The following is a 27,337-nucleotide window of genomic DNA, read 5'->3' on the forward strand; positions in this document are numbered from 1 at the left end:
CTGGACTGTTCGAGCTGGAATGGCCGCTGGAGAGACTCTGTTAATCCCTAAGCTGAGCTTTGGGGAGTCCATGACTGTCCCAAACTGTGGTCCCAAAGGGACATGCCAGAGGCAAATACTGGCTGGACAGAAGTACCTGTGAGGTTTGGGGGCCCTGCGGTCACCCACCCTCTGCCTGGGCTTTGCCTCCTTCTCTGGCAGTGACGCACACACACGGCAGGGCTCTCTGCACACAAAGCCTGCTGCCACTGTTCCAGGGCGTCAGGCCTTTAATTCAATCCTGCTAATGGCGTCAGAGCACCAAGGAGGTCTGGAGCGCTGCGTGGGGTCTGGCTGGGCTGATTGGATCAGTTGTCTGGAGCCCTGGAAGAGGGGGCACCCTGTGTGGTGATCTTTATCCTCCCCCTCACTCAATGTGACCTTCGGAGAGCTAGGGAACACTTTGGTCACCAGGCAACTGCCTCTCTTCTCCCAGAGGAGCTGATTACAAACAGTGGCTGTGGTGAGAATGGCTGGTACCTGTGAGGCCACCAAGGGCAGCTGAGCCCAGAGATGGTGAGGATGGTCTTCATTCGTCTAAGGGAAACAGACTACCGAACCACACTTGGGCAAGTGGCTTTGCCTCCCTGGGCCTCAGTTTCCCATCTGTAAAGTGGGAATAACAATGGTGCCCTCTTCATGATGTTTATGAGGGTTAAATGTGGATTCATATATCTAAAGGGCTTAAAACAGTGCCTGACACAGGAAGTGCTATCCAGTGGGGTGCAGGTAAACAGGCCCTGAGAAAACAGAGGGGAAGCTCTACTTTGCAACATTGCCAATTTCCCTGTTGTAAATACTCCCACCATGGTCAATTTCAAGCGACCAATAATTGAACAATGGGCTTGCAAAATTCCTGAATGTTTAATAATTTGTTCTTGCAAGCTGGTCTGAGACAACTCAGCACACCACTACACAGTAGGCTGTTATTATGATTCATATGTTCATTTGTCCATTCATTCATCTATTCACTCATTCACTACTGAGTGCCAGGAATTCAGATACTACAGTGAGGTAGTCAGTTTCTGACCTCAGAGTCTGGAAGGAAAAAGATAGGAACAGACCATCATCATTAGTGCGTACACTACTGGGTACCCAATACATGCCCTTTTTTTTTTTTTTTAATTTTTAAAATAAATTTATTTATTTATTTTTGGCTGCGTTGGGTCTTCGTTGCTGCACACGGGCTTTCTCTAGTTGCAGTGAGCGGGGGCTACTCTTTGTTGCGGTGTGCAGGCTTCTCATTGCGGTGGCTTCTCCTGCTGCGGAGCATGGGCTCCGGGCACACGGGCTTCAGTAGTTGTGGCTCGCAGGCTCCAGAGCGCAGGCTCAGTAGTTGTGGCGTACGGGTCCAGCTGCTCTGCAGCATGTGGGATCCTCCAGGACCAGGGTTCGAACCTGTGTCCCCCGCACTAGCAGGTGGACTCCTAACCACTGTGCCACCAGGGAAGTCCTGCCCATTTTATTGATGGGAAAACCAAGGTGTTCAGAATGGATGGTAAACCAGAATCAGAATACATATATGCAGTTGTGTAAATGGCAGTTCACCCGTATTGCTCTCCTGGCCCTCTGATCACTTAGCTTGGGGGGTCTCCAAAGGGTTGGCAATGTTCTGCGAGCAACAAAACACTTTTCTTAATTTGGGGACCACTGACCCTATGAAAGTTACAGGGATTCCAAGTGCCATCTTGCTTGGCCTTTGACTTAGAGCAGACCACACCTAACCACTTCAAACAAGTAAGGATTGGTGCAGCTCTTGTAAATTACGTCCAGGGAGGGAAACCCCAGAAACGGCTACACCAGTGTCTTGACTCTGAAACAGCTTTTCCCTTAAGCTCGTTTAAGCTCCTTATGCCGGTCTCATATGTCTTGGTCTCTTGGTTTCAGCGTGAATGGAATCAGAGAAGAATCATCCCCAATTTGAATTTTGAATTAAAGGTGTCCTTTTGGTTATCTTTTATTTGTTTTATTTATTTATTTTTTTATTGATAATATATTTTTTAACATCTTTATTGGAGTATAATTGCATTGCGTTGTGTTAGTTTCTGCTTTATAACAAACGGAATCAGCTATACGTATATCCCCATATCCCCTCCCTCTTGAGTCTCCCTCCCACCCTCCCTATCCCACCCCTCTAGGTGGTCACAAAGCACTGAGCTGATCTCCCTCTGCTATGCGGCTGCTTCCCACTAGCTATCTATTTTACATTTGGTAGTGTATATACGTCCATGCCACTCTCTCACTTCATCCCAGCTTACCCTTCCCCCTCCCTGTGTCCTCAAGTCCATTCTCTCTGTCTGTGTCTTTATTCCTGTCCTGCTCCTAGGTTCTTCAAAACCATTTTTTTTTTTTACATTTCATATATATGCATTAGCATACAGTATTTGTTGTTCTCTTTCTGACTTACTTCACTCGGTATGACAGTCTCTAGGTCCATCCACCTCACTACAAATAACTCAATATCATTTCTTTTTATGGCTGAGTAATATTCCATTGTATATATGTGCCACATCTTCTTTATCCATTCATCTGTTGATGGACACTTAGGTTGCTTCCATGTCCTGGCTATTGTAAATAGTGCTGCAGTGAACATTGTGGTACATGTCTCTTTTTGAATTATGGTTTTCTCAGGGTATATGCCCAGTAGTGGGATTGCTGGGTTGTATGGTAGTTCTAGTTTTAGTTTTTTAAGGAACCTCCATACTGTTCTCCATAGTGGCTGTATCAATTTACATTCCCACCAACAGTGCAAGAGGGTTCCCTTTTCTCCACACCCTCTCCAGCATTTATTGTTTGTAGATTTTTTGATGATGGCCATTCTGACTGATGTGAGATGATACCTCATTGTAGTTTTGATTTGCATTTCTCTAATGATTAGTGATGTTGAGCATACTTTTTTGTGTTTGTTGGCAATCTGTATATCTTCTTTGGAGAAATGTCTATTTAGGTCTTCTGCCCATTTTTGGATTGGGTTGTTTGTTTTTTTTATATTGAGCTGCGTGAGCTGCTTGTAAATTTTGGAGATTAATCCTTTGTCAGCTGCTTTATTTGCAAATATTTTCTCCCATTCTGAGGGTTGTCTTTTCGTCTTGTTCATGGTTTCCTTTGCTGTGCAAAAGCTTTTAGGTTTCATTAGGTCCCATTTGTTTATTTTTGTTTTTATTTCCATTTCTCTAGGAGGTGGGTCAGAAAGGATCTTGCTGTGATTTATGTCATAGAGTGTTCTGCCTATGTTTTCCTCTAAGAGTTTTATAGTGTCTGGCCTTACATTTAGGTCTTTAGTCCATTTTGAGTTTATTTTTGTGTATGGTGTTAGGGAGTGTTCTAATTTCATTCTTTTACATATACCTGTCCAGTTTTCCAGCACCACTTACTGAAGAGACTGTCTTTTCTCCATTGTATATTCTTGCCTCCTTTATCAAAGATAAGGTGACCACATGTGCGTGGGTTTATCTCTGGGTTTTCTGTCCTGCTTTTGGTTATCTTTTAAACAATCCTTTCTCACCTGAGGCACCCTGATCTTTGAAGCTAACCTTGGGTGATGGTGTGCTGCAGGAGACGGATTCAGATCTGAGTTGCATCCCAGCTCTGCCACTCCCTGGGTGGTGTGGCCTTGGGCTGGTTCCTTTGAAGCTCTGAACCTTGATGTCCTCATCTGTATAATGGGTCCACAATCCCATCTTTATAGAGAGGATTCAGCAAGGGTGACATGGCTAGGAGGTGACAGGGCTGGGATTGGATGCTGAGCCGGCCACCTGCGGGACCATGAACTAACCAGCAGGGCAGTACCACTGGCTGGGATCCTGCCACCTGGTTCATCTTAGCACCTCCCCAGCCAGGGGGTGGGAGTGGGGGCAGGCACAGCCACCTCTTCCCTCCCTCCCTCCCTGCCTCCCCTCCCTCCTGGGATGGCTGCAAGTACCTGTGGGACCCGGCTGAAGGCCTGGGAGGCAGGGTGATAAATATATGCTGGGGTTCAGAGTCAGCACAGCTGACAATTTGGGGCTTATATGGGACAGGATGCAGCAGGCACCTACCATCTGGGCCAGCAGGGGCAGACAGAGGGCAAAGGCAGGCCGGGGCGGGGTGGGGGTGAGGGTGGAGGTAAGAGGTGGGCCCAGGTGCCCCGCCGCGCGCCCCCCTCCCCAGGCTGTGCTGACTTGGCAGTGCCCAGGCCGCTCCCGCTGACTGGGCACGCTTCCCAGATGTCCACCCTCAGCTGTCTCCGCAGCCCTCCCAGGGCTGGCTGTGGACAGCCGAGATGGGAACCAGATCCAGCTCTACCCTTCATGGAGAAAGATGTGGATGTGAAGGAACGACAGGTTCCCAGCTTCTCTTTCAAGGCTCTTTACACAGAGGAAGGATCTCCTCTGCCCAAGAGACTCCAGCGTGGGGTGGGGGGAGAGAAAGGTGCTTTGGGGGCTTCTGGGTCCCCCACTGCACGTAGAGGCAGGTGAAACTCCTGGACAGGGTTTAGTGTTTTGACCTGGCAGAGGGGCTGCTGGGGGGAGAAACCGGGGAAGAGGAGCCCCCCTCCCTCCTCACATTGCAGTGGGCAGGAGCCAAGTTGGGGGGCTCCAGTGGGGGGATTAAAGAGCCCCTTGGAATTGGCAGGCTCGACCCTTTCATTTTCACCAGGGAGGAAGCTCAGAGGGTCAAGGTCACATAGGTCTAAACCCCAAAGAGGGAGGGAGCATAGACAGGGCCCTGGACCTCAAGCCCAGCCACCAGCTGTCACAGGGTGAGGGGAGGCCTGTGGATTTCTGGGGAGAGGGAGGCAGGTGGGGACAGGAGTGAACTCACCACCATGGGGCCCCTGGGCTTGCCGGTCAGCAGGAACAGGAGAGTCTGTGCTGGTGGGGGGTTCAGGAGCAGGGTCTTCCAGAAGGAGGCATCCCTCCCAGGGGACCCGGGAGGCCAGGGCAGACGGTGAGGGCACAAGTGAGACAGCACTGGGGCTGCCCTGAAATCCACGGGGAGCCGCGTGGGCTCAGCTCCTGCGCTGCGCACTCCAGGGCTGAGGAGCCAGGACCCTCCGGAGGTGCCGGGTGAGGCCTGAGGGTTGCCTGACAGCAGAGGCCCCTCCCCTCTTGGGGGGCTGTTTCCTGGAGCCAGGGTGCAAGGTCAACATCACGTGCAGCCACAGTCATCCTCAAAAATCCTCTAGTGACCATAAAGTCTGGTCCTTATAGGTTTATGCACACAACCCTGTGCAGGAAATACGCATAACATCTAAACATGCAAACGTCCAGTAACATACCGCGCACGAGCGTCTAAGTATGGCAAGGCACAATTTTAAAGATATTTTAAGTTTAAACTGTTCCCTTTTCCTTTTCTTTCTCCTCCCCTTGCCCCAATCCCTCTAATACTTCCACTAAAAGCTCACAGCTCCTGGCGGGGAACCATAATTTAACCTTAGGTTGACCTAATCTTTGTACTTAATCTCTCCCCAGAATTTATTAACTTCAGAAAAAGTCAGCAGTTACCTGCCGGGACTTGGAGCAAGTTCTGGACTGGAGTTCTGCTTCCCTTAAACGGCAGGACTTCCCACACTCGGGTGTGTGTAAGAATCCCCCAGAGCGTCTGGTGCAGTGGGCTGGGGTGAGGGGCTGGGGTCTGCACGTGTCAGAGGCCCCTCAGGTGCCGGTGAGGCCGGGGCCAGCAGGACGGAGGCACCTGTGCCCTCTCACTGCCCGGGAAGCATCTAAACCCAGAGCTGGCCAGGGACCGCCCCGCCCTCTCCCCTGCTGACCCCTGCTCTCTATCCCCATCTTACTGGTCCGGTGGCCAGCGTCCAGAAAACGGTGGGGGTGGTGAGGAGGTGGAGAAGTGACAGATCAGAAACCCCATCTTGGGGGTCACCCGGCCCCGTTGCTACACCTTCAACGAATTCCTTCGGCTCAGTGCATCCCTCTGAGGGGGAAAGGCGGTGACGCTGTACCGGCAGCTGTTACCAAGCTGGAGAAAACCCACATCCCCCCAGGCTGCTCTGCTCTTATGTCACCAGAAAGCTTCTCCCGTCAGGCCTCAGCTGCTATTCTTAGTCTGGAGAACACACCTCCGCCTGTTAGAAGTCTCTAGACTTCAGCAGGCTTTTTATAAATCACTTAGAAACTCGCAGCCTGCCGGGCGCTGGTTAAATACTTCTTTCTTGTAGGCAGAATGTTCGAAGCGTCTCTGGGGTGGGCGCACCTTCCGCCCCGGGGAAACTTGTAGATAATGTCGTAATATCAGCAATGATCACTTCCATCGATTGAACCTGCGCGCAGCCCTTCAGTACTAACAGCAAACAGGGGCGTGCATTGTGTGTGTTGAGCTGCGTGTGAGTGATTTCGGAGGCAGGTACAGTGCCGTGGTCACAGTGCAGCTGAAAGACCTGGGTTCAAATCCTGCCTCTGCCACTTACAGGTCACGTGACCACGAGGAAGTCACTCTGCTTCTCTTTGCCTCTGGGTAACCAGGATACCCACAGCTTCTGGATGCTGCGCTGCTGTGAAGGTGACTAGACCTTAGTCACTGAGTCTTGGAGCAGGGCAGGTGAGCCCTGCAGGGTCTGTGCTGCTCCTGACGTAGTGATGAGCAAGCACGCTCCGCGGAGGTCCTCGTCCCTCCATCCACCCACAGGAAACGGAGGCCCCCGCCTCCAGGCTAAATGACCAGCCCACGCTGGTTAGTAACAGAAGCTTAGCTTGAACCTGAGTCTGGTCCACTGCAAAGCGCGGGCAGTTACGACGCTCTGCTGCCCCCTAGGGCATGCGGGGGTGGAATCAGACGCCATCCAGGCCCGTGGGGCTCCCAGCCTCTCTGAACCTGTGACCCAACGAAAATCGGCCCACTCCATCCCCCCCGGGGGAGCCATCTTCCTCCGCCATCTGTTTCTTTCCCCCTTGAGACCTGGAGTGCCCCGTCGCTGAGCCTCTTTCTTCATCTGTAAAGTGGGTTGATAATAACAGCATCCACTCTGAAGAGTAGCATGAGGATTAAATGACATGGCTTTTCTGAAGGCACGGTCCCTCACCTCCTACTGGCCCCACCAGGGTGGGGGGCCATCTTCAGCCCCCTGGATGAGGCAGCCCCCTCCAAGACCAACTGATGTCCAAGATGTGCCAAGGCTGGGAACGCTCACATCTTTTCCTGGGTCTCCCCACCGACCTCTTGGGGTATCATCTTCGGCACAGATCCTCTGGGGACTCATGCTGGTTGTTTGGTTGCATGAATGTCTCCCTCGGACGCTGAGGCTCGGCTGATGTCCTCGCCAGGAGGAGGTGTCCAGGAGAATCAGAATGACGCTGATCTCCACCTACTCCCCTAGCCCCCAACCCCATAAACATTATGGAATAACCCACCCAGCGTCGTGAAGCACCATCTGGGGACTTGATCCAGGTGTTTCCCACATTTTTTTCACATCTGCGAGGGGAGACCACACTTGGTTGAACTCACTGCAGGGCCAGTGCCTATTGCTGGCTCCAGGAGGGAGTAAGGACCAGAGAAAGCACAGTGACACGACCCCCAGGGTGCAGCCTCTTCCCGGCCCCTCCAGTCTGGCGGTTCCCAGTTATCAAGGGGGCTCCTCACTCCATTTCAGGCCTCATCACATCCTGCAAAGATGACAGAAGCAGAGCATCTCAAATGTGATGCTCCCACTAGGGGTTGAAGCTGCTCAGGGGGTTGGGGGAGAGGAAACAGTGTGCCCAGCTGCTAGTTTACTTACTGGACTAGAATGAATTCCCCTCACCTCACAAGTTTTCCCATCTCCTGTTGGTGCATCATCCAACGACCAGTCCTAAATTCTCCTTTCTGGAAAGTCCTTCTTCCTTGTCCTCACCTCGCATTGCCCACTTCCCTCTCTGGGATGCTACAGAGTGAGGGTAACAGGAGCCGGGACGCAGAACCAGTGGGGTGCATTGAAAGTTCTCTGTAAGAGTCCTGAGCCTGGCAGGTGGCAAGAATTCAGCCAGGAAGGAAGCAGTGCAGACAGATGACACAGTTCAGTGTGCAGCTCTGAGGAAACCTGGGGCTGGAGATTCAAACTGGGGACGAATTAGGATATTTGTCATCAGACCCAGGGAATCTGGGCTTTGAGATCACTACCCAGTGTTGGGGGTGAAGGGGACTTGGAATCTTCCGTCAGCAGAGTGACTACAATTAGGGTTCAGCTGAGGTCCCTGGAAAAATCAATTCCTGGCCAAAGAGCAATTTGCAGCATTCTGCACTTGGAGGGGAGCACAGGCTTGCTTGGGATGGCACAATACTCACCCCAGAGGAGTTAGTATTTAGTACAGAGATGATGAAGTAAAGCAAAGTCAGGTGTTTTTATCTGTTTTGATCCTGTATTATATTGGAAAGTAATCCATGTATATTTTGTGTTTTAAGCCTTTGAAACGTTTGCAAGAATTTGAAATCATCTAAGAGAAAGGCTTCGTGATTCCATTTTATATGAACTGGGTAATCAGTTACTGCCAGGTTATTTTTCTAATTGTGGTAAAATACACATAACATAAAACTGACCATCTTAACCAGTTTCAAATGTACCGTTCAGTACAAGTGCATTCACGTTGCTGTACTGGATAGATTTTTACCTTGAAAGTTATAAGAGAATTTTACTGCATCTGCAAACAGTATGCTACTGTGAAGTTAAGACTTGCCATATTTAAAAGTTCAACTTTGTAGATGTATGAGAATATATGGTACACTTGGGAAGGTTTTGAAAAGTGCTTAAGGAGAAATCAAATTTATTAAATGCATTGGTGCACTTAAAGTACCTAAGGGAATTTAAGTGGTTTTTTACAAAAACAAAAGTTATTGTAAAATATAGTCAATTTATAAGCAAAATAGTAAGATTCAGAAATTCTACACAAAATCGTAAGAAGTGGTGTTTCAAATCTGTTATTTGTCATAGGTGGAACATTAATTGGAAAAAACCAACAAAGAGTTCCCTGAATAATCTTACATGAAAAGCCTTTCAGGCACCAAAAAAAAACCCTGCTGACAAATAAGTGCTTTACAGCCTTCAAACCATTTATACATAAAATACCTCATGACTCAGTGGTTCCCAAATTTGAAGCCTGGAGGACTTGTTCAAATACAGATCGTGGGCTCCTCCCCAGAGGTCCTGATTCAGTGGGTCTGGGGCCCAAGATCCTGCATTTCTAACGAGTTCCCAGGTGACGCTGATGCTGGGGGACCAGGGACCAGACTTTGGGACCCGCTGCACTAGACACACAGAGGCCAGGCGTTACCATCGTCAGCTGTGTGGCCTTCGCTAGTTACCACTGTCCTTTGGACCTTAATTCCCCCGGCTCCAGCACGAGAATAACACAAGGGCACTTACCCTGCAGGGCTGTCATGAGGGTCAGAGAGACGTGCATGCAGGGCTGGCGCACGGTGGGCTCGCAGCGTGTGGTATAGATGATTGTATTATACTGCTCAAATCCCGACATGGCCTCATAGCCTGGGTGCCTTTTATGGCCTCCATCCTCCCAGCATAGGGCTGTGCACATAATAGGTGCTCAAGAAACACTGATGGCAACAACGGGGACTGCCCCTTCCCCATTTACTGCGGACAACCAAAGCTTGGCTGTTATTGCTCCAGGCAGCCTCACCAAAAGCACCTGGGTCTCGGGGTTTGCTTTCTCCACGAAGGTGAGGAGACTGAAGATGCTCGTTGGCAGAAGACAGCAAGGCTGTCTAGTTTGTGCTGTTGGTGCCCGCAGCTGGGGCTTGTAGGGACGTGAGATGCTCTCTGTCGAATTCTGAGTGAACTGAAAGGCAATGAAGGATTCAGAGCACAGCCGTTGGCGGGTTCAGAGCACGAGCCTCTGCTGCAGGATGGGGATAATCAGACCCACCGTACTGGGAGGCTGCAAGGGGTCAATGAGATGGGCCATGTGGGCATGCCGGCCAGAGGGCACAATGTCAAGGCAACACTGGAGTTTTCTTCCCTGACTGTTCTTGTGTCAGAAGCTTCTGTCATTTCACCCCTCGCTCATGCTGTACTGTGTCCAGCTAGTTCTTGGATCTAAAATGCAGAAGAGAGCAGATGGGCTTCTCTAAGATGGACGTGAGGAGACAGATAATGCTCCCCAGCTGGGGCTCCTCAGACCCCCGGTTCCCTGGAGTCTAGGTTTTTACCACAAAACTTCTCCTCGAGGATTCTGCACATTTGGTTGGAAAGTGAACAGGGAAGATTGGGAAGCCACAGCAGGAGGAAATGTATTAAGCTGCCTTCTCTTTGTGCTAATGAGCACTTATTTATATGATAATGTAATAATACAGCATTATTTAGGTTATTTAGGATCTGTTAGACTGTGAGTGAAGAATGCTTGTTGTAAATATCACAGACAGGTCTTCTCCCCTTTTTTTTTTTTTTTCCCAATCTGTCATCTATTTATTAACATCATCTATGAAGATCATTTAACAAAATCTTTAATATTGATATCATCAAATGCATTAATTGTTCTCCCTAGGAGGTCTTCTCCCTTTTATCCAGAAGTTGGAGATGAGCATTTCCAAGGTTGGCACAGAAGCTCAGCAAAGTTGGAGTCTGGGCTGGCATTTCTATAATTCTTTGGACCTTCCCCTCATGGCTGCAATGTCTTTTGATAGTATTCAGTATTCAGAGCTGAGTAGTTGCAACAGAGACTGGCCTGCAAAGCCCAAAATATTTACTATCTGGCTCTTTATAGAAAAAGGTTTTCTATCTCTGCCTTACTGTGATAAGCCCCACTATTTAAAAGACAGAGGGGGGCCTGCTCTCAGGTTGGCAATACTCTGGCTGGGAAGATGACATGCACAAAGAAGAGAAAACAATAGATACACTCATGACTAGAGTCTGTATGCGTGGAACAGTTTGGGGGTCAACTCTTGAACTGGATGGCTATTTCTCTTTTCCTTCTAAAATTATTTCTTCTACCCAGTGCCGCCTGAGAACACTTTCCATTGAGTTTGGCAAATGCCAGGCGCCATGCTAGGTGCAGGAAGTACACACATCACGGTGATCCAGCCCCCGAATCTGCCCTTAAGTTGCTCGAAGCGTTTTGGGGGACACAGGCAAGAAATGAACATCCAGAGTGGCAAGTGCTCTGATAGGGTTAAGCTTAAGATGCTAAGGGGGCGGGGTCAGGCTGGCGAAAGTGAGAAGGTTGAAGCTGCCGAGGGCATGGCCGCGATGTCGGAGGTAGGGTGTCCCTGCAGAGGGAAGAGCCCACGCGGTGGCCCAGAGGTGGGCGTGTGTGGAGAAATGAGGGAGCCTGTGATCCGGGGCTGATGCACAGTCTGTGTACTAGAGGGCGGAAAGCTGCCCTCAGGAGTCTGGGCTTTATCCTTGCAACTTCCATCAAGCAAGGAATTAACTGGAAGAGATACATACTTTAGAAAGATCACCTTGGATGCAGCTGAACTTTCCAGGCAGGAGGCAGCAGGGGCCTGGACCAGGGTGGTGGCAGCGGGGACGCACCCAGGTACCCTCAGCAGGACCTGGTGGTGGATGAAACATGAGGAGTAAAAGAAGGGGTGGTGAGCCCTTCATTCAATTTCAGGATTCAGCAGACCCCTCCCGAGGGTGGGGGGGGTCCCCGTTTCCCCCCGGACCCTTCCCCAGCACAGAGTGGGAGGCCACACAGCCGATTTCCCTCCTAAGACCCCTCTGATTCACCCAGTGAGGCTACCGTCTCCTCTTTGTGCCTGACACTGCCACCGACGGGGAGATGGCAGGGCGTTCCCGATACCTGGATGGTTCTAGGCCCAAGGGAGACACAGCCTGTCCTGGTCCGTGCGGGCGAGGAACCATGTCCTCGTTCTCTGAGTCACTTACTGGAGCCAAGGAAGACCAGGTTTGCTCAGCAAATGCTATCCCGAAGAGAGCGTGTCGGAAGACACAGCCTCTCTCCTGTGACCTTCCCAGCCTGTTCTGTTCTGGTGGATTTGTGGCACATTCCACAAGGCAGCAATGTATGGCCGAATCCAAGCCCTCTGAACCCCGCCCATCCCTGGGCCACCAAGGGGGAGGGGCACTTCCCTTTAAAATAAAACGATGACAACGAGGCAGCGTCTCCAGGCAAACAAGCAGGCCCCCGGCAGATGCAAGGCTTCTGCAGGTGGAGAGGGAAGCTGATCGCAGAAAGAACTCCGGATCAGGAGGTGGAGTGGGTGTGGACAAATCTCCCCCAGTCTTCAATCTGTGCTGCTCAGCAAGAGAAATGACAGCAGTAGTAAAACAAGCTGGGAATGGATTTTGCTTTCTTCTGAGTCACCCGGGGGAGGAAAATGGAAAATTACCTCTCTCTCTCTCTCTTTCCCAAATGGGACACGAGTTCCTTGGAGGGGGCAGCTGAGCCTGGGGCGTGCAAGCAGCTGGCAGGATCCCTGGGCCATCTTGTGTGGCGGCCGCTCCATTCTGGCTCTCTGCGTGCGCCCATTCTGTGTCTCCTCCTGGCAGGTCACACGGTGCCGGAGCCTAATGAGCTCTTAAGGCTAGTGATGCAGCTGGCTTTGGGGAGCTGTGCAGCCTGACCGGGGGTGACATGCTGAATGGACCTTGCCCAGACAGTGACACTTAGCAGAGTCTGTCACTCCCAGAGGAAACTACAGAACATTTGCCCCGGCCCCCTCACCCCAGAACCATCTGTTTGTCTCTATTACCACATGACTATGCTACTGGGAGGGAGACTTCCGCCTCCCCTCCTATGGGGCTCACTGCGGGGGAACTGCAGCTCCACACATCAGAATGTGCATCTCAGCCTTGGAACCAGCCCTCCGTCCCCCCTTCCACCCCCGCCCCCCAGCTCCAAGCAGAGGGCAAAACCAAACTAGAATAAGCAACAAATGATAAATGGTGCTTGGACGATTTCTAATTAAGAGAAAAGTTAGGTGGAAGACTTAACACACATGGAGGAAATGGAGCTGTTGATAAATAACACACCCACATAAACGTGTGACCGAGTCACCATCGTGAGAAACCAAGGACTCAAAAGGTGGTCCTCTGAACATCTCTGGCTGGCAGCTGCTAATCCCTGGAAAGGGAAAAGGACGATAAGCACACAAAGAAATCATGCTTTGCCAGGAGGTCATAAAGTGTGTGCCCTGAGTCTACCCTTCTGACTTTCACTAACTCCACCCACGTGTTCTCACTGAAACTTTCTCACAAGCAACATCACTGAAAACTGTCAACATCTTTAATGGGAGGGTTGCCTTATTCTGTCTCCAGGAGGATAAGGAGGTAAACTCCACCAGGAGAGTTGTTATCTTAGTTCAGCCTGCTTCAGCAAAAACACCATAGACTGGGTGGCTTAAACAACAAATGCGTATTTCTCACTGTTCTGGAGGCTGGGAAGGCCAAGATCTGGTGCTGGCAGATCTGGTGTCCGGTGAAGGGCATGTGTCCTGGTTTGTAGGTAGCCAGCTTCTTGCTGTGTCCTCACATGATGGAGGGGGTGAGGGAACAGTCTGAGGTCTCTTTTATAAGGGCACTAATCCTATCACGAAGGCTCCACCCTCATGACCTAATCACCTCCCAAAGGCCCCACTTCCTAATACCATCACCTAGGGGGTTAGGTTTCAACACATGAATTGCAGGGGCAGGGGTGGGGGGGGGTGACATGCAAACACTCAGTCTATAGCAGCTATAAAGAGCAGCTTGGAGTCAGGCAGAGATGGGCTTGGATCTGGGCCCTGTTCCTTAGTAGCTGTGTCATCTTGGGCAAGTTACTCAACTTCTCTGAGCCTTAGTTTCCCCGTGTAAAAGTGGGAATATTCCTAATACCCCCAGGATTGGCAGAGAATAAAGGCTCAGCAGAGTGTGAGCTCTGACCGAGTGTGGAATGTTTGTGCTTTTTGGGAGCGTGTCCTGTCACAGGAAGGTGCAGTGACTCCATCTAACATTCTAGAAGCATTTGTCTGCCTCTTCCGTGTCAGCTCCTGTGGACCCAGACAGGAGCAGGTGCGAACGCTGACCTTGTAAGGTCTCCCCGAAAGTGGAAGGAAAATCTGCCTCGTTGCACAACGGAACGGAAGATGCCAGCCGGCCTGGGGTGCACAAGCTCCTGCTCACACCTGGGGCCGCCTCGGGTGTCAATCACCCACACATGGAACTGGGCTAGCCCAGGCTTGAGAGGACAGTCCCGTTTGGGTCTAAGTCTCGGCTGACTACGTTTTCCATATTATGAGGTCCAGGTCCTGAAAGCAGAAGGTGAACGGATTCGCCAGGATGGAGCACCTCAGCCCCAGGTGCTAACAGACAACCTGCCCAACTGGATTCAAACGCTATGGGGCCTTCCCGGGTCAGACCCCTCCCCCGTCTCCTCTGCTGAAGCTCCACTCTGAAGTACCTGGATGACAGTATCTGATGCACATTCCCTGAGCTGTTTTACAGATGCTAAAACTCCCACCAGATGGAAGACGTTAACTACTTGATGACCATGAGCACGGAGCCCCCAGGCCTCCTGGAGCCTAAGGATTGATAGTTAAAACCCCTGTGACATCGGCCCATTACCTCACCATCGCCCAATCAGAGAATTGTGCACGAGCTGATCACAGACCCTGGGACGCCCCTCCGTCACCTGGCCTTTATAAATGCTTTCCTGAACCCCATCAGAGAGTTTAGGGTTTGGGGGCATTAGCTGTCCTGAAGTCCTTGCTTGGTGCCTACAATAAACACTGCACTTTCCTTCACCACAACCTGCTGTCAGTAGATGGGCTTTACTGCGCGGGCGAGTGGACCCGAGTGTTGTTCAGTAACATGCATATAAGCAAAGCTGACGTTTTGGGGAACAAAAACCTAAAACCCCAAAGGGACACAGGGAAACTTTTGGAAATGATGGATCCGTTTATCACCTGGATTGTGGTGAGGGGAACACAAGTCTATGCATATATCCAAACTCACCAAGTTGTATACATAAATTATACGCAGTTTTTATTTATTTATTTTTGGCTGCACTGGGTTTTCACTGCTGCATGCGGGCTTTCTCTAGTTGCGGTGAGCAGGGGCTACTCTTCGTTGTGGTGCACGGGCTTCTCACTGCAGTGTCTTCTCTTGTTGCGGAGCACAGGCTCTAGGCATGCGGGCTTCAGTAGTTGCAGCACGCAGGCTCAGTAGTTGTGGCTCACGGGCTCTAGAGCACAGGCTCAGTAGTTGTGGCGCATGGGCTTAGTTGCTCCGCGGCATGTGGGACCTTCCCAGACCAGGGCTCGAACCCTTGTCCCCTGCATTGGCAGGCGGATTCTTAACCACTGCGCCACCAGGGAAGCCCTATACGCAGTTTTTAATATATACCGATTATACCTCAATAAAGCTAGAGGAGGGAAAAGCAACTTCCTTTAAAAAGTCTTTGCAGCCTTGGAATAGGGTTTCCCCAGACTTCAAGAGCGCACACTGCTGGGATGGGGAGGGATAACACGTCCTCATTTTCCCTCAACAAAGTCAGTGTGAGTGAAATAGAGTGGCTGAAGGTGGCCAGGTGGTTGTCACAGCACAGTCGGTGAAGAAATAACAAGGTTCTAAATCCCAAATAATGAGGGATGATATTATTAGCAAGATATTTTCTGAGGTCAAGTCCAAAGGCTCAGGCTCTAGTCCCTGCTCTGAGACCCAAGCCAGATCAAGTCACTTTAACCTCGATGGGCCTCATTATTTCTCTTTGTGAAATATCAGGAACCAGGGCTCTAGCAGCTGATTCTTAAGGGGTCTGTTAGCTTTCAAATTCTCTGTGGAAACAATTTAGGAAATGGTTTCATACGAAGGTAGCCACTACCCAGGAAGTCTTATAACTGCACTTTAAAAAAATCCTACTTTTTAAAGAGGCAAATAACTCTCTAATCAGGTTTTTTTTTTCTTTAAAGGAACAGGTTCTAGGAGATTCTGGGGTCAAGTCAATAAACTAAGGGAAGACAAAGCAACACATATCTAAAAAGGTCTTTGGAATATACATTTTAGCACTTGCAGGTGACAAAAGTGTTCTTATGTATTCACTACAGCTCCTGGCACAAAGGTGGGCACATTAAAAGACACTCCAAGATAGGACAGCAGTGGTCAACCAGTAGGAAGGAAAAGACAGCAGCTCTTTCCAAAGCTGCCTCCCAGGTGGGGCTTGAATTCTCAGTGGGGCAAAACTAATTGTTGGGGGGAGTGAAAAACGATTACTCTTTTGATAGGTAAAGCACAGATACACATACAATGCCTCAGTGGATATTTAGTGAGGTATTAAAATTTCATGGCAGTTCGCAGCAGCTCTATTCACAAGTGCTAAAAGGTGAAAACAACGCAAATGTCCATCAATAGCTGAATGGATAAACAAAATGTGGTCTATGCATAAATTATTACTTGGCCATAGAAAGGAATTAGGTACTGATTCATACTACAAAGTGAAAGGACCTTGAAAACATGATGCTAAGTGAAAGCAGCCAGTCCCAAAATGCCATATATTGTATGATTCCCTCTACATGAAATGTCTAGAATAGACAAACCCATAGAGATAGAAAGCAGATTGGGACGGGGGTGGGGGGAGGCTGGAAATGAGGAGCGACTGCTTCCTGCTTCATGGGGACAGGGTTTTATTTGGGGGCAGTAAAATGTTTTCATCTAGATAAAGGCGGTGGTTGCCCAATATTGTGAATGCGCTAAATGCCACTGACTGTACACTTTAAAATGGTGAATTTTATGTTCTATGAATTTCACCTCAAATTAAAAAAAAAGATCAAAACAATTTCATGGGGTGAGGGCTATTAGGAAGAAATTATCTTTAAAGGGTCCTGGAGTGGGGAGGGTTACTGGAAAAAAGGTTGAGAAGGACTGGGGTGGAGACGGGTAAGAGACGCTGTGGGGAAAGCTTTCTGCACAGGGACAGCCAGGACAGACCATCAGCACATCGTGATGGTAGGTTATGAAAGACTTCCACAGCCCTGAGAAGATGGTGTTCTAGAAATAGGAGAAACTCAAAACTCTCATTCAAAGCGCTCTCTTAATTTTCCCCAGATTCAACAACTTCAATGCGAACATTTCCATTAAGAATTCTGTCATTTTCACATAGTGTTTTGGGGCAGGAGCCCACTGTGTCCCCCTTCGCCTGGCAAAGCAATAAAGCTATTCTTTTCTACTTCACTCAAAAAAAAAAAAAAAAAAAAAAAAGAATTCTGTCATTTTAAGAGAAGTAGATGGAAATTCGATCTAACCACACAAGGAGTCTAGAATGAACTGGTTCTCCCCTCCACATTTTTCTTTATTCTGTACAACTTCTTTTCCTAAGTTCACGAAACAACCTGCTTTAGCTCTTTCTACTCCCCAGAAGACACTGACATCATTGTCCTCAGTTTTTTTTGTTTGTTTGTTTTTGCACAGCCAAACAGGAAATGGCGCTTCCTATGGAAAAATTAGCCCACTTTGAACTTCAAAACCAAACCAAAAAAAACCCCAAAAACCAAAACACAACCCTTGAAAGAACTGCTGTGACAAACCCTAAACTCTACGGTGTCAGCTTAGCAGGCGGGTGGCTAGGAGGCTGGAGGGTGTTTGGGGTTATACTTGGTTAAATTGCTGCTTATAATTTGCAGGCTGGAGCCTCGGGCACTGTAGCGAGTCTCGAAGTTGTCAAAGAGACAGAATACAGGGTACTGGCTGCTCTTTGCAGCAGCTGATAACGAGATACCTGAGAGAGGGACGCTCAGGCAAAAACATGCTGGTTTAGAACTAAAACAGCAGAGTCAGAAATCCCAGGCTTCCTATGTTGGGAAAGGCACTGCTTCTGGACACCACGGCAAGAGACAAGGATGGAAATCAGTTTGAGCAACGAAGGCCCCTTAGACACTTGCCCGTTCAACAGCTGGCTTTGGCTAACAGCAGAATCAGGCGGCCGCCACTAGGTCAGGAAGGGACACGCACCAGGAAGAGAAGCTAAGAAATAAAGTGGACTTGGGAGTTCCGGAAAAGAACTCTGGGTATGATTACCTGCGCAGGTAGTAGCCTGCTAAGTTTTTGAGGGAGCTGTTGCCAGAGGGATCAGAAGCTTGAAAAACGAAATGAAAGTCTTGGATTGGAGCTGTGAAAGCTACACAGCTTGCAGGGAGGGTGCCCCCGCAGCACCCACTTGTGAGGCGACCAGAATGGGCCCCAGAGGGCCGGATGGGGTGCGGGGAGCAGTGGACGAGGGAGTCCCTTCCAGAGAGCACACTCAACCTCCCCCACACCCCGCAGGGAGGCGGCTTCACGACGCCCACCTGCCCCACAGTATTTCATCAGCCAGTGCCCAGGGCCTACTGTGTGTCTCATTCTTTTTCCAAGCGGGAGTTTTCATTGCATTTCCCTGCTTCACCAGTGAATGGGAACTGGGAGGGGGGGGGGGTATGGACTGATAGAGAGGACGGCCCAGCTGGGCAGGAAGTGGGTGAGAGGCACAGACAAGGCGGGGACCCCAAACCTTTCACTTTCCCCACTGGGCACACAGGAGGCCACTGCTCAGCCTCCTCTGGAGTTAGGGTGCGAGTCGGTGACTTGAGTTCCGGCTACTGAGGCAGAAGTACCGGGTGCGGCTCACCCCTGTGAGGTCTCCGCACCACCCCCTCCACCACCGGCCATCTGTTGCGGGGAGAATGGGTTGAGGTGGCAGCGTGGCCTGCAGGAGCCCCCGCTGCTGGTGGTCGTGCTGTGGCAGGAGCCAGCGAGACATTTCTGGACTGAGATGCCCACAGCCTGCTGTCTGGCAGCCCGGCCAGCCTGACTTCAGAGGCCGGCTCCCTGGGAGGGAGCGTGCCCCCGCAGGGGAAGGCACACCACCTGACCCCCTCTGCCCCCTCTCCTCCACCCTGGCCTCCCCGGAGGAAGGTGAGCGCCAGCCCCAGCCCCAGCTCAAGAGCCCTCCCAGACATGTCCCTTCACGCTCCCCCCTCCCGCTGGACAGCAGGTGGCCCACGGTGCTCAGGGAAGCCACACCTGGTGGGTCTGGGTCTCTAGGTGACTGCGTGAGGGCCGCCCGCCAACCCACTCCCCTGCCCCGTGTTACGTGAACAAGAAAGTTCTTCTGTGTTCAAGCCATCGTACATTTTTGGGTCTATTTATTACAGAACTAACATTACCCTAATACAATCATTGCTAAATGGCCATAATACATTTCTTCTGTAATTGCACATCAATTTTAGTCACCAAAGGAATGTTCTTTTCTCTCAAGACTCTATAAATTTTCAGAACTGAAACGCGAGAAGTTATGGTTGCAGCAAGGCAAAGGGTAAAGACATCTGCGAGGTAGTTGCTGAGGCTGTCGGCAGTCTGGGCGCGGGGAGCTGGGGCTCAGAGGTCAGGTCCCTGGCTTCACAGCCAGGCTCCCACCTGCGAGCAGTCCGCTCAGGGAACCAGGCGGGCCCACACCTCAGCAGGGGTCAGCGGACTGCAGCCCACGGGCCAGCCGGCCCCACCCAGCCTGTGGACTGTTTCTTCACAGCCCTCTAGCTAAGAATGTTTTTTACATTTTTCAAACCGAAGACTATGTAACAGAGACCTTACACGGCCTGCAAACATGTTCACTGCCCGGCCCGCGTCTTGCAGTGTTGCCGTGAGGATTATAAACAGTTGAGGCCGGTGCCTGGCTTAAAGTAAGCACGCAACGCAAGGTAATACATGCAGTACAGCTGTTAATGTCTCCAAAACCAGACTGTCACACAGCCAAATTCTGCATTCCTTCTAGGTGAACAGTCTCTCCTTTCCTCCAAAAATCAAACAAAATACATGCAAGAGGGAAGAGATATGGGAACATACGTATGTGTATAACTGATTCACTTTGTTATAAAGCAGTAACTAACACACCATTGTAAAGCAATTATACTCCAATAAAGATGTTAAAAAAAAAAAAAACCCATGAAGAGCTACAGCTTGATTATTACGGCCACAAGACACTTTTCCATAAAAAGGCTGCTGGCAATCCAACTTCACTCGCTTGGAACATGAACGAAGGGAAAGACATGTCCCCCCCTTTACAGCAAAGGGGCCTTGGTGGTAGCGGATGAGAGCCCAGGACGTGAAAGCGTGACTCAGTTTAACACCTTAAGAAAGACTCAGACGTTTTAAACGTAGAACGAGACTTTAAGTGGATATTAGAAAATGTAAAACTGATTGAGCAAGAGTACCGATGCTGGTTTTTGAAATAACATGACTTTGCAACGTAAATGCACTTCTGATGGAGAGCTATTACGAGGCTCGGACAGAGACACCACGAAGCCAGCCTTTCAAAATCCAATTAGATGGATCATGTTTTCAAACGAGACGCTTGGCAAGACTGGTCTGCTGGTGACGTGGACTAGCTTTGGGCATAACTGACATCTCGCTGAGACTGTGTTTCCCAAAGCAGGTCTGCAAACCCTGGGCCTCGGGGACGCTGTGCACATGCGGGTGTGCTGGGGGAGGAAAGTTCTAGGGTCTTAGAAGTTGGGAAGACACCACTACACTCCCCTCCTGGAAAGTCACAAAGTACAACTGCACGTGAAAGGCTCTGAGAAACACCGCAGTGCACGAAACTGCTGACTGCTCAGCCGTGACCTTCCCTTTCCATGCCGTGTGTGACAGCACACGTGTGACAGCGCGGGGAAGCGGCGCTCGGCGGGACGCTGTGGAAAACGCCGCGTGCGTGCAGCTATCGGGTCAGCGTTAATGACACACCAAGAACCTGGGTTTCCCTCAAAGTGTCTGCAACTCTCACTTTACAACACGTAACTCGACATAATTAAAAGGCTGCAATCTTCGCGTTACAACCAGACACTCTCAAGATGACTAGCCAGCTCGAAAAATTAACGTTTGGCAGGGAAATCATAATATAAAGGTGCTCTGTCCGCTCACTGATGTAAAGAAAAATTCGGTAGAGCCAATTTTTGCATATTTCAATCAGAATGAGAACTGAGAGATTCTGCTGTTGTCACGGCTGGGCTTTCTGTTCTGGAACGAAACCCGGCAGGCCATTTGTGTGGTTTCTCTGGATAAGTTCCATTTATTAATCATTGTACAAAAAAATCTTGGCATTCATTTGAAGAGAAAAGAAGTTACTATATCCAAATATTTAATATTTCAACATTGTGAAAGTTCTACTTTTATAACAGGGGTTTTTAAAGTGGAGATAACGTTTCAAAAAATTTTAAAAAGAAACTTATGATTTATTAGAGTACAGGATCCAAAACACATTTTTAGAAAAATATAAAGTGCCCAAAGACCAACTTACACAGGTGACACAGGCTTCCTGGAGCCAAATGAAGCATTCATGAAGAAACACATTTAGAAACAGTCTAGATACATATTTACAGTGGGTCAGTAAAGGTAAAACCATCTTTCTTGGCTTCGATGTTACTCTAAGAAAAAAGGAAATCAAACCAGAAAACCAACAATTGTAACTCTCAGCATGCGCCACAGATTCTTAGTAATGCATCTCATTAATATTAATGCCATAGTATCTAATTTTCACCTTTAAATGAGAGTAGTGTAAAACCCCCCAACCTCAGACGGGCCGGGTGTTGTGAGTGGTCACAATTTCAAATGCAAGTCCAAATCATCTGACTTTGGATTGGACAGATGAGGAACACGGGCCCTGGACCAGAGCTGATGGGGGCTGGAGGGAGCTGGCTAGCCAAATCCCCATCTCTTTCCCATAACTGCTCAATAGCTGTCACTTGCTAGTAAGGGGTCTCAGGTGGCTTCCCCAAACCTTGGTCATCCCAGGGTTTCCAAAGGGTAAACGAGAGGCAGTCATCAAACATGGTGTGACAATACTGCATGCAAATGGACAGTAGGCAGCGAGGCGTGGCTGGACCACAGCCCCCCGAAAGCCTCATTCACTAGAGCGACTGGAATCTTTTAAACTTAGAGAGTAAAGTAACTAGGTCCTAACTCCAGAAGTTAGCTGCTACTGGTTAACTACAAGGTCAGCCTGCTGGAGGAGGGACGGGTCGAGAACGGTGGGAGTCGTTCACGCTCAGGTACCATGAACATGGAAAGGACCGGTGCCAGCGGAGCCTGGCTATGCAGCCGCACTCCCCAGCGGCTTGAGCACAGACTTTCTCCTGGTGCTTTCACAGCCACGGTAACTCGAGAACACGGGCCACGCTCACGTCTCCTTTCCCACAGGGCACACGCTCTTAAAATTGGAGATACTCCGTTTATTTCTACCCTGCCACATTCAAAAAGGTCCTGAAGTGATTCTAAGGAAGCACAGGGAGCACGAAAACTCCCCTTTCCTTTTTAATTTCCAAGTTTCATTATCTCTTCTTTTTTCTGGTTATAAAAGTGAAACCTCATTTTCAGGTCTTTGGAGACCACGGAGTACAGTTTCTAAAAGCAGACATTTTAACAGCAGATTGTACTTCCTACTACAAAGAGAACTCATCACTGATTTAAGATCTACTTACGATACTGGAGTAGATTTCTCTTAAAAACCCACTTATTTTAAAGGGAGGAAGAGCAGATGAATGTGGAAAACCCCATTCACAAAGGCTATTATTAATTACGCATTTTCTCAAAGAATTTTATGTAATAAAATAGAAAACTAATAATTCGTAGAGATATGAGCGTAAATCCAAGAGACGAATCCGGAAGGCAAAACTGTGTCATCCTCTCAATTCAAATAAAGAAAAGGACAAATGCCTGAAATCTGTTTCAAGAATTAGAAAAAAATAAATTCCAACACTTCTGATTACCATTAGTTTGTTAATGACTCCAGAGCTGAGATGCTGCCAATATCACCTAGAGCTTCAGCCCTGGATCAGCACTAAATGCAGGGTAAAAAGACAGATGATCCTGACTGAGGAGGGCACACATCCCACAGAGAAATCAGAGAAATGACTGCAAACGGACAACCCCATCTGTCCAGCAAATGAAACGTTCTGAGACAATGTAGACAGACACGATGGGAAGTGAGGAAAAAGAATGGTTATAAGAGTGTCGACTGTGAGACGTCATGAAGACAGCATGTCACGAACTGTCACCACAGGACAAGCATACAAGCCATGCCACTGAACACAGTGCCTTTCAATGAATCACTAGTGTAGGCGGAGAGCAACATTGTCTTTGCAGCTGGAGGAGAGCACACGTGATTTAAACTTAGTAGGAGGCAATCAGCACTACTGGTTAAGTGGCTTTCCCGGTGGTGTGAATCCAGAGGGATCCGTGGAGACATCTCCGTCCGGAATCCTGTTCTCTTGGAAATTAGCAGCAGCAGCAAAGGTACAATGTCCCCCTAGACTTTACTCCACATTCTCTTTCTTTGCACTGTAAATATTCTGCACCGTTTCATAGACAGACTCCAGATCCTCTGGGTACCGGATTTCTAGCTCTGCGTTCGGGATGTAGTGAGTGCCCGTGAACTCGGAGAAATAGCGTCCGACGTCAGGGTGTGAGATCTCCTGAGGCTCCACGTTATACTCCAAGTTCTCTGTTGGCAGAGAGGCACACGGACATTCTCATTAAAGCTGATTTCTGCAGCATATTTTATCCAGAGACCCTCCTATCACCCATTCTGAGTGCATTTTTGAGGGGGGGGAAAAGGAAAGACAGATGTTTATAGAAGTCGGAGGAGGAAACAGGAAAAGGCGGCGAGGCCACTGGAGGATGGAGGGAGGGAGCTCGGGGTCCTCCTCCAGCTCCGCAAGGAACACGAGTGTTTTCCTTCTCTCTGAACAAAACTCCAGCAGTCCCTCGGGGTCTGCACACTAGGGGCTCGGCAGGCTTCTCTGACCTGATCCAACACAAAGCCACACGTGTGGGCCGAGGGTGGCCTAGCCTGCTCGGTTCTCGCCAGCGGTGAAGCTTCTGAAGCCGCCTCAGCACCCGCTCACACGTCTCTCCCTGCCGTCCTCCTCGTCTGCTACTGGGAACCGCCCTCCCACCCCCCGCCCCAGCACCCTTCAGTGTTTCCAAGGGCGAGGACCTGGCTCACAGGGCTGGCTTGGGGACCCTACAGGGATAGGGGCTGTGGCATCTATATCACCTCTTAGGAAAACCACACTACCTCCCTTCCGTGCTCCCCGTTTTGCCACTAGAGAAAGCAATAGAAAATAAGACTCCTTTCAAACGGAATGAGAAAAAAAGAGGTGATAATACCTGCAAGGTATTTTAAAGCCTGAAATCCTATCCGATGGCCTCTCCCTCCCCAAGCGATTTGAAAAACGGCCCCTCCATGGGCCCAAGGAAAGGACAGTGTCTCGTGGGCCCTTCCTCGCTGGCCACAGAGGCCTGGCCCTAGACTGCGTGTGGCCCACAGTCAGGAAAGGCCACCCTCACCCTCCATGACCTGGACCAGAAAGGAGCTGCCCAGGCAGGCCTCCCCACTCTGACTGCGTCCCAGATCAATATGAACCATACTTAGCACCTACTGCCAAAATCAATTCAGGGAGTCCCTGCGCGAGCCTAGCTGACGGGCTAACTAACACCAACGGTGCAGCAGGTTATCTCTTAAACAGCTCATTAAACATCCTGAAACGCATGTGCAGGACCTTCGGTGCCCTCCACCCAGAGTACACAGGATAAACACGAGCGCCTTTCAGAAGCAGTGCCTGTAACGGATGTTTGTCTTTCAAGAGAGGGGGAAAGAGTCTGTAATTCAATCTGTAACTTTTTTACAAGATGGGAGGATTTAAAGAACTTTTGTGCTTGTAGCTGTTTTAGGCTGTTTATTCAGACTACCGCTGGGATGTATCAGTTTGAGAAAACAACACCCTTATGGACATCACATACCAATCACGAGCAAAGATGAATGTTCAGAGGTTACCTCAGCATCGCTTAGGAGAGCAAAAAATGTAGTAACAATCTAAATGTCCAACTGCAGGTCAATATGTAAATAAATGATGGCACATTAATTCAGCAAAATCCTAGACAGCCAGGAAAACGAGCAACCTGTTTTCAAGACGCTATGGGGGAAGTGGGAGTAAAAACACGTATCACTTATAAAAAGCCAGGAAGGCCACATACCTGCGCTGCTACGTGACACGCACATACACACAGCTACACGTTTCCCGTGAACTCCTTTAAGCTGGGCACGTACAGCGCGCCGGGCACCGCGGGACGTGCGCAGCCTCCAGCTCGCAAGGCTCCACGAAGAGCTCTGGTCACGCGCCCTCTTGCGGCTGAGCTGACAGCAGCAGGAGTGAGGACCCTGCCCAGGGATTCAGCCGGGGCTCAAACCCACACGGCCCAGTTCCAGGGCTGGGGAAGCAGCTGAAGAGAAGCGTCCCGTGCACTGTCCCGCCAGCAGAGGTCAGGGAGGAGGGGCTGGGATAGACCAGAGGGCCAGGCCACGGCTGCCTCAGAAAGCAGGCTGTGGGGACGGTGCTCTATGAGCTCTGATCTCTCTCTACTGTTACCACCAGAGCTCTGGAGATGGTTTTACTTCCTTCCTTACATTTATTTTCAACAAACGTTGAAAAACAAAACAAAAAAACAAAAAGTTGGATGCTTTAAAATGCCACTGGCTGAGAAAATCTGCTGTCTTGCTCCCCCCGCCCCCCAAGTGAGCGACGAGTCACAGGCGTACCTGCCTTGGGGAGGCCCAGGGGGATGCAACCACGGCCTGGGGCCTGAACCCGGCCAACTGCCTTCCCCTGTCGGCTGTTCTCGCCCCAGAGATGTTCGACGGAGGGCCAAGAACCTGGGATTACCCCCGAGAGATAAAAGTCCATTTGGTCCTCATCCGGGGGCCATTCTGCTTCTGACAGGACGCTCGGCAACATCTGAAGACATTTCTGGTTGTCATGGTTGGGGGCTGCTGCCGGCATCGCGTGGGCAGGGGCCAGGGTGCCTCTGAACCAATGCACAGGACACCCCCCAACACACAGCTTCTGAACCAGAATGCGCCCAGCGCCTGCTCTGAAGAAAGCCAGACACACGTTTCAGCATCACTTCTCTCCCTTTTTCTATGTATCCTTAAGCAGCAGCTTGGTGTCAGCCAACGCTTGGCGTCTGAGTGTTGGTAGGAGGGCAGAAAGGTCACAGTCAGGTCATGATCACGTGTCTGTAAGGACAGCACGACTGGGCAGCTGCTGCGGAGAATTCTGAACGTGGGCCCCAAACAAAGAGGCATGAGGAGTACGGACAGAACACTGGGGAAACCAGGAAAGGGGCGGTGACAGTCCACGAGGGCGCTCACGGCCCCGCTCTTGGCTGTTAACCAGGAACGTGGACTGAATTCAGTGTTTATCTACCTGGACTCCCAGCAAAACAGGAAAAATGTACTCATAAAAGAAACTTTTTTAGGAAAAAATAAAACACTGAAGTTGACAACTAAGTATTAGGAGGGGAAAATAATTCCCAATCCACTAAATAAGTTTAAAAAAAATTTGAATAGGAATAAGAAATCTAAGTGATATAAAACTTAATAAAGAGCAAAATATTAAACAGGGACTACTTAAAAGTCCTGGAAAAATCTTGGGAAGAATTTCTGATTCCCCTAAAATTTTCAGAGAAATGTGTCTGCTTATTTTATTTAAAAATTTCAGCTACCCCAAAATACACGAATACATTCCTGTAAAAGTCTGGAAACAGTACCCATGAGTCCTCTGGGGGCACCTATCAGCCCCTCCCCAGAGGAAACCACTATGACCGTGAGTTTTCTAGTCCTTTTATGAACATACATATATGTAGCTAAATATAATTATATGCATTCAAAGAAAATTCTGTGTTGCCTTATGTGTGCTTATTCCTATAAAACATACAGTAAGCATTTACCTGCAACTGGTTTATTTGGTTGCAGCTCAGTTACCCGAAGTTTGGATATACCCCCATTTACCAGACAAGTCCCATGAATGACACTGCTTTGCTGTCATAACAAGGGGACCATAGGCCCACTGTGTCAGCGCGTCTCCAGCGGAGGAACCGAGGGGAGAAATGCCAGGTCAGAGGAGAATGAGCACTTGAGATTTTGACAATTTGAGAGCCAAACCGCCCTCTGAGACGGCTGAAAATTTACACTCCAACCCTGGTGCAGGGAGTCCTCACACCCTTGCCAGCATGTGCAGACCGCCATGGACTGTGTGTGTGTGTGCGTGTTGGGGGCGGGGGGGGGGGATGGTGGAAACTTAGTTTGGAAGTGGAAGACCAATTATGGAAAAGGAAACTGACACTGGGTGAGGGCACGCCACGGCCCAAGCGTTCAACCAGGTGCTTTACTATCGTACACGGAAGACATGTAAGAGCCAGGTTCTCACACCACAGCTGAATTCCTGACCTTCCAATATGGGCAGCTGGCTTAAATTCAGAGCATCTGTGATAGTCATTTTCTTCAGTACTAAGAAGTACGCAGGGAAGTTGAGACAGGAGTTTCTGGTACCAAGAAAATATTAATACTAAAGC

The 27,337-nt window shown here is 49.6% G+C and overlaps 1 protein-coding gene and 1 long non-coding RNA gene across 11 annotated transcripts in view; one reads left to right on the forward strand and one right to left on the reverse strand.

Annotated features, from left to right (window-relative positions):
* LOC309611398 overlaps positions 1–27,337 on the forward strand; it is a 545,103-nt gene that overhangs the window by 18,626 nt on the left and 499,140 nt on the right. The window lies entirely within an intron of this gene.
* Positions 885–27,337, reverse strand: part of FBXO21 (F-box protein 21) — a 57,654-nt gene continuing 31,201 nt past the window's right edge. For 3 of the 10 annotated variants that reach the window (XR_014234472.1, XR_014234474.1, XR_014234476.1), the window contains 3 exons: positions 12,959–13,049; positions 11,408–12,468; positions 885–10,057 (listed from right to left, as the gene is read on the reverse strand). Coding sequence is in view for 5 of the 10 variants with exons in the window: in XM_082355718.1 (XP_082211844.1) it covers positions 23,239–23,426 (188 nt within the window). In the remaining 5 variants the exon portion in view is untranslated. Of the gene's footprint in view, positions 10,058–11,407; positions 12,546–12,958; positions 13,050–21,138; positions 23,427–27,337 lie in introns of those variants that run through there. The other 7 variants (XM_082355718.1, XM_082355719.1, XR_014234473.1 and 4 more) reach the window with 6 other exon arrangements.

This window comes from Balaenoptera borealis (genome assembly GCF_965194805.1).
Source record: "Balaenoptera borealis genome assembly, chromosome: 14".
In the NCBI taxonomy this organism is placed as follows: domain Eukaryota; kingdom Metazoa; phylum Chordata; class Mammalia; order Artiodactyla; family Balaenopteridae; genus Balaenoptera; species Balaenoptera borealis.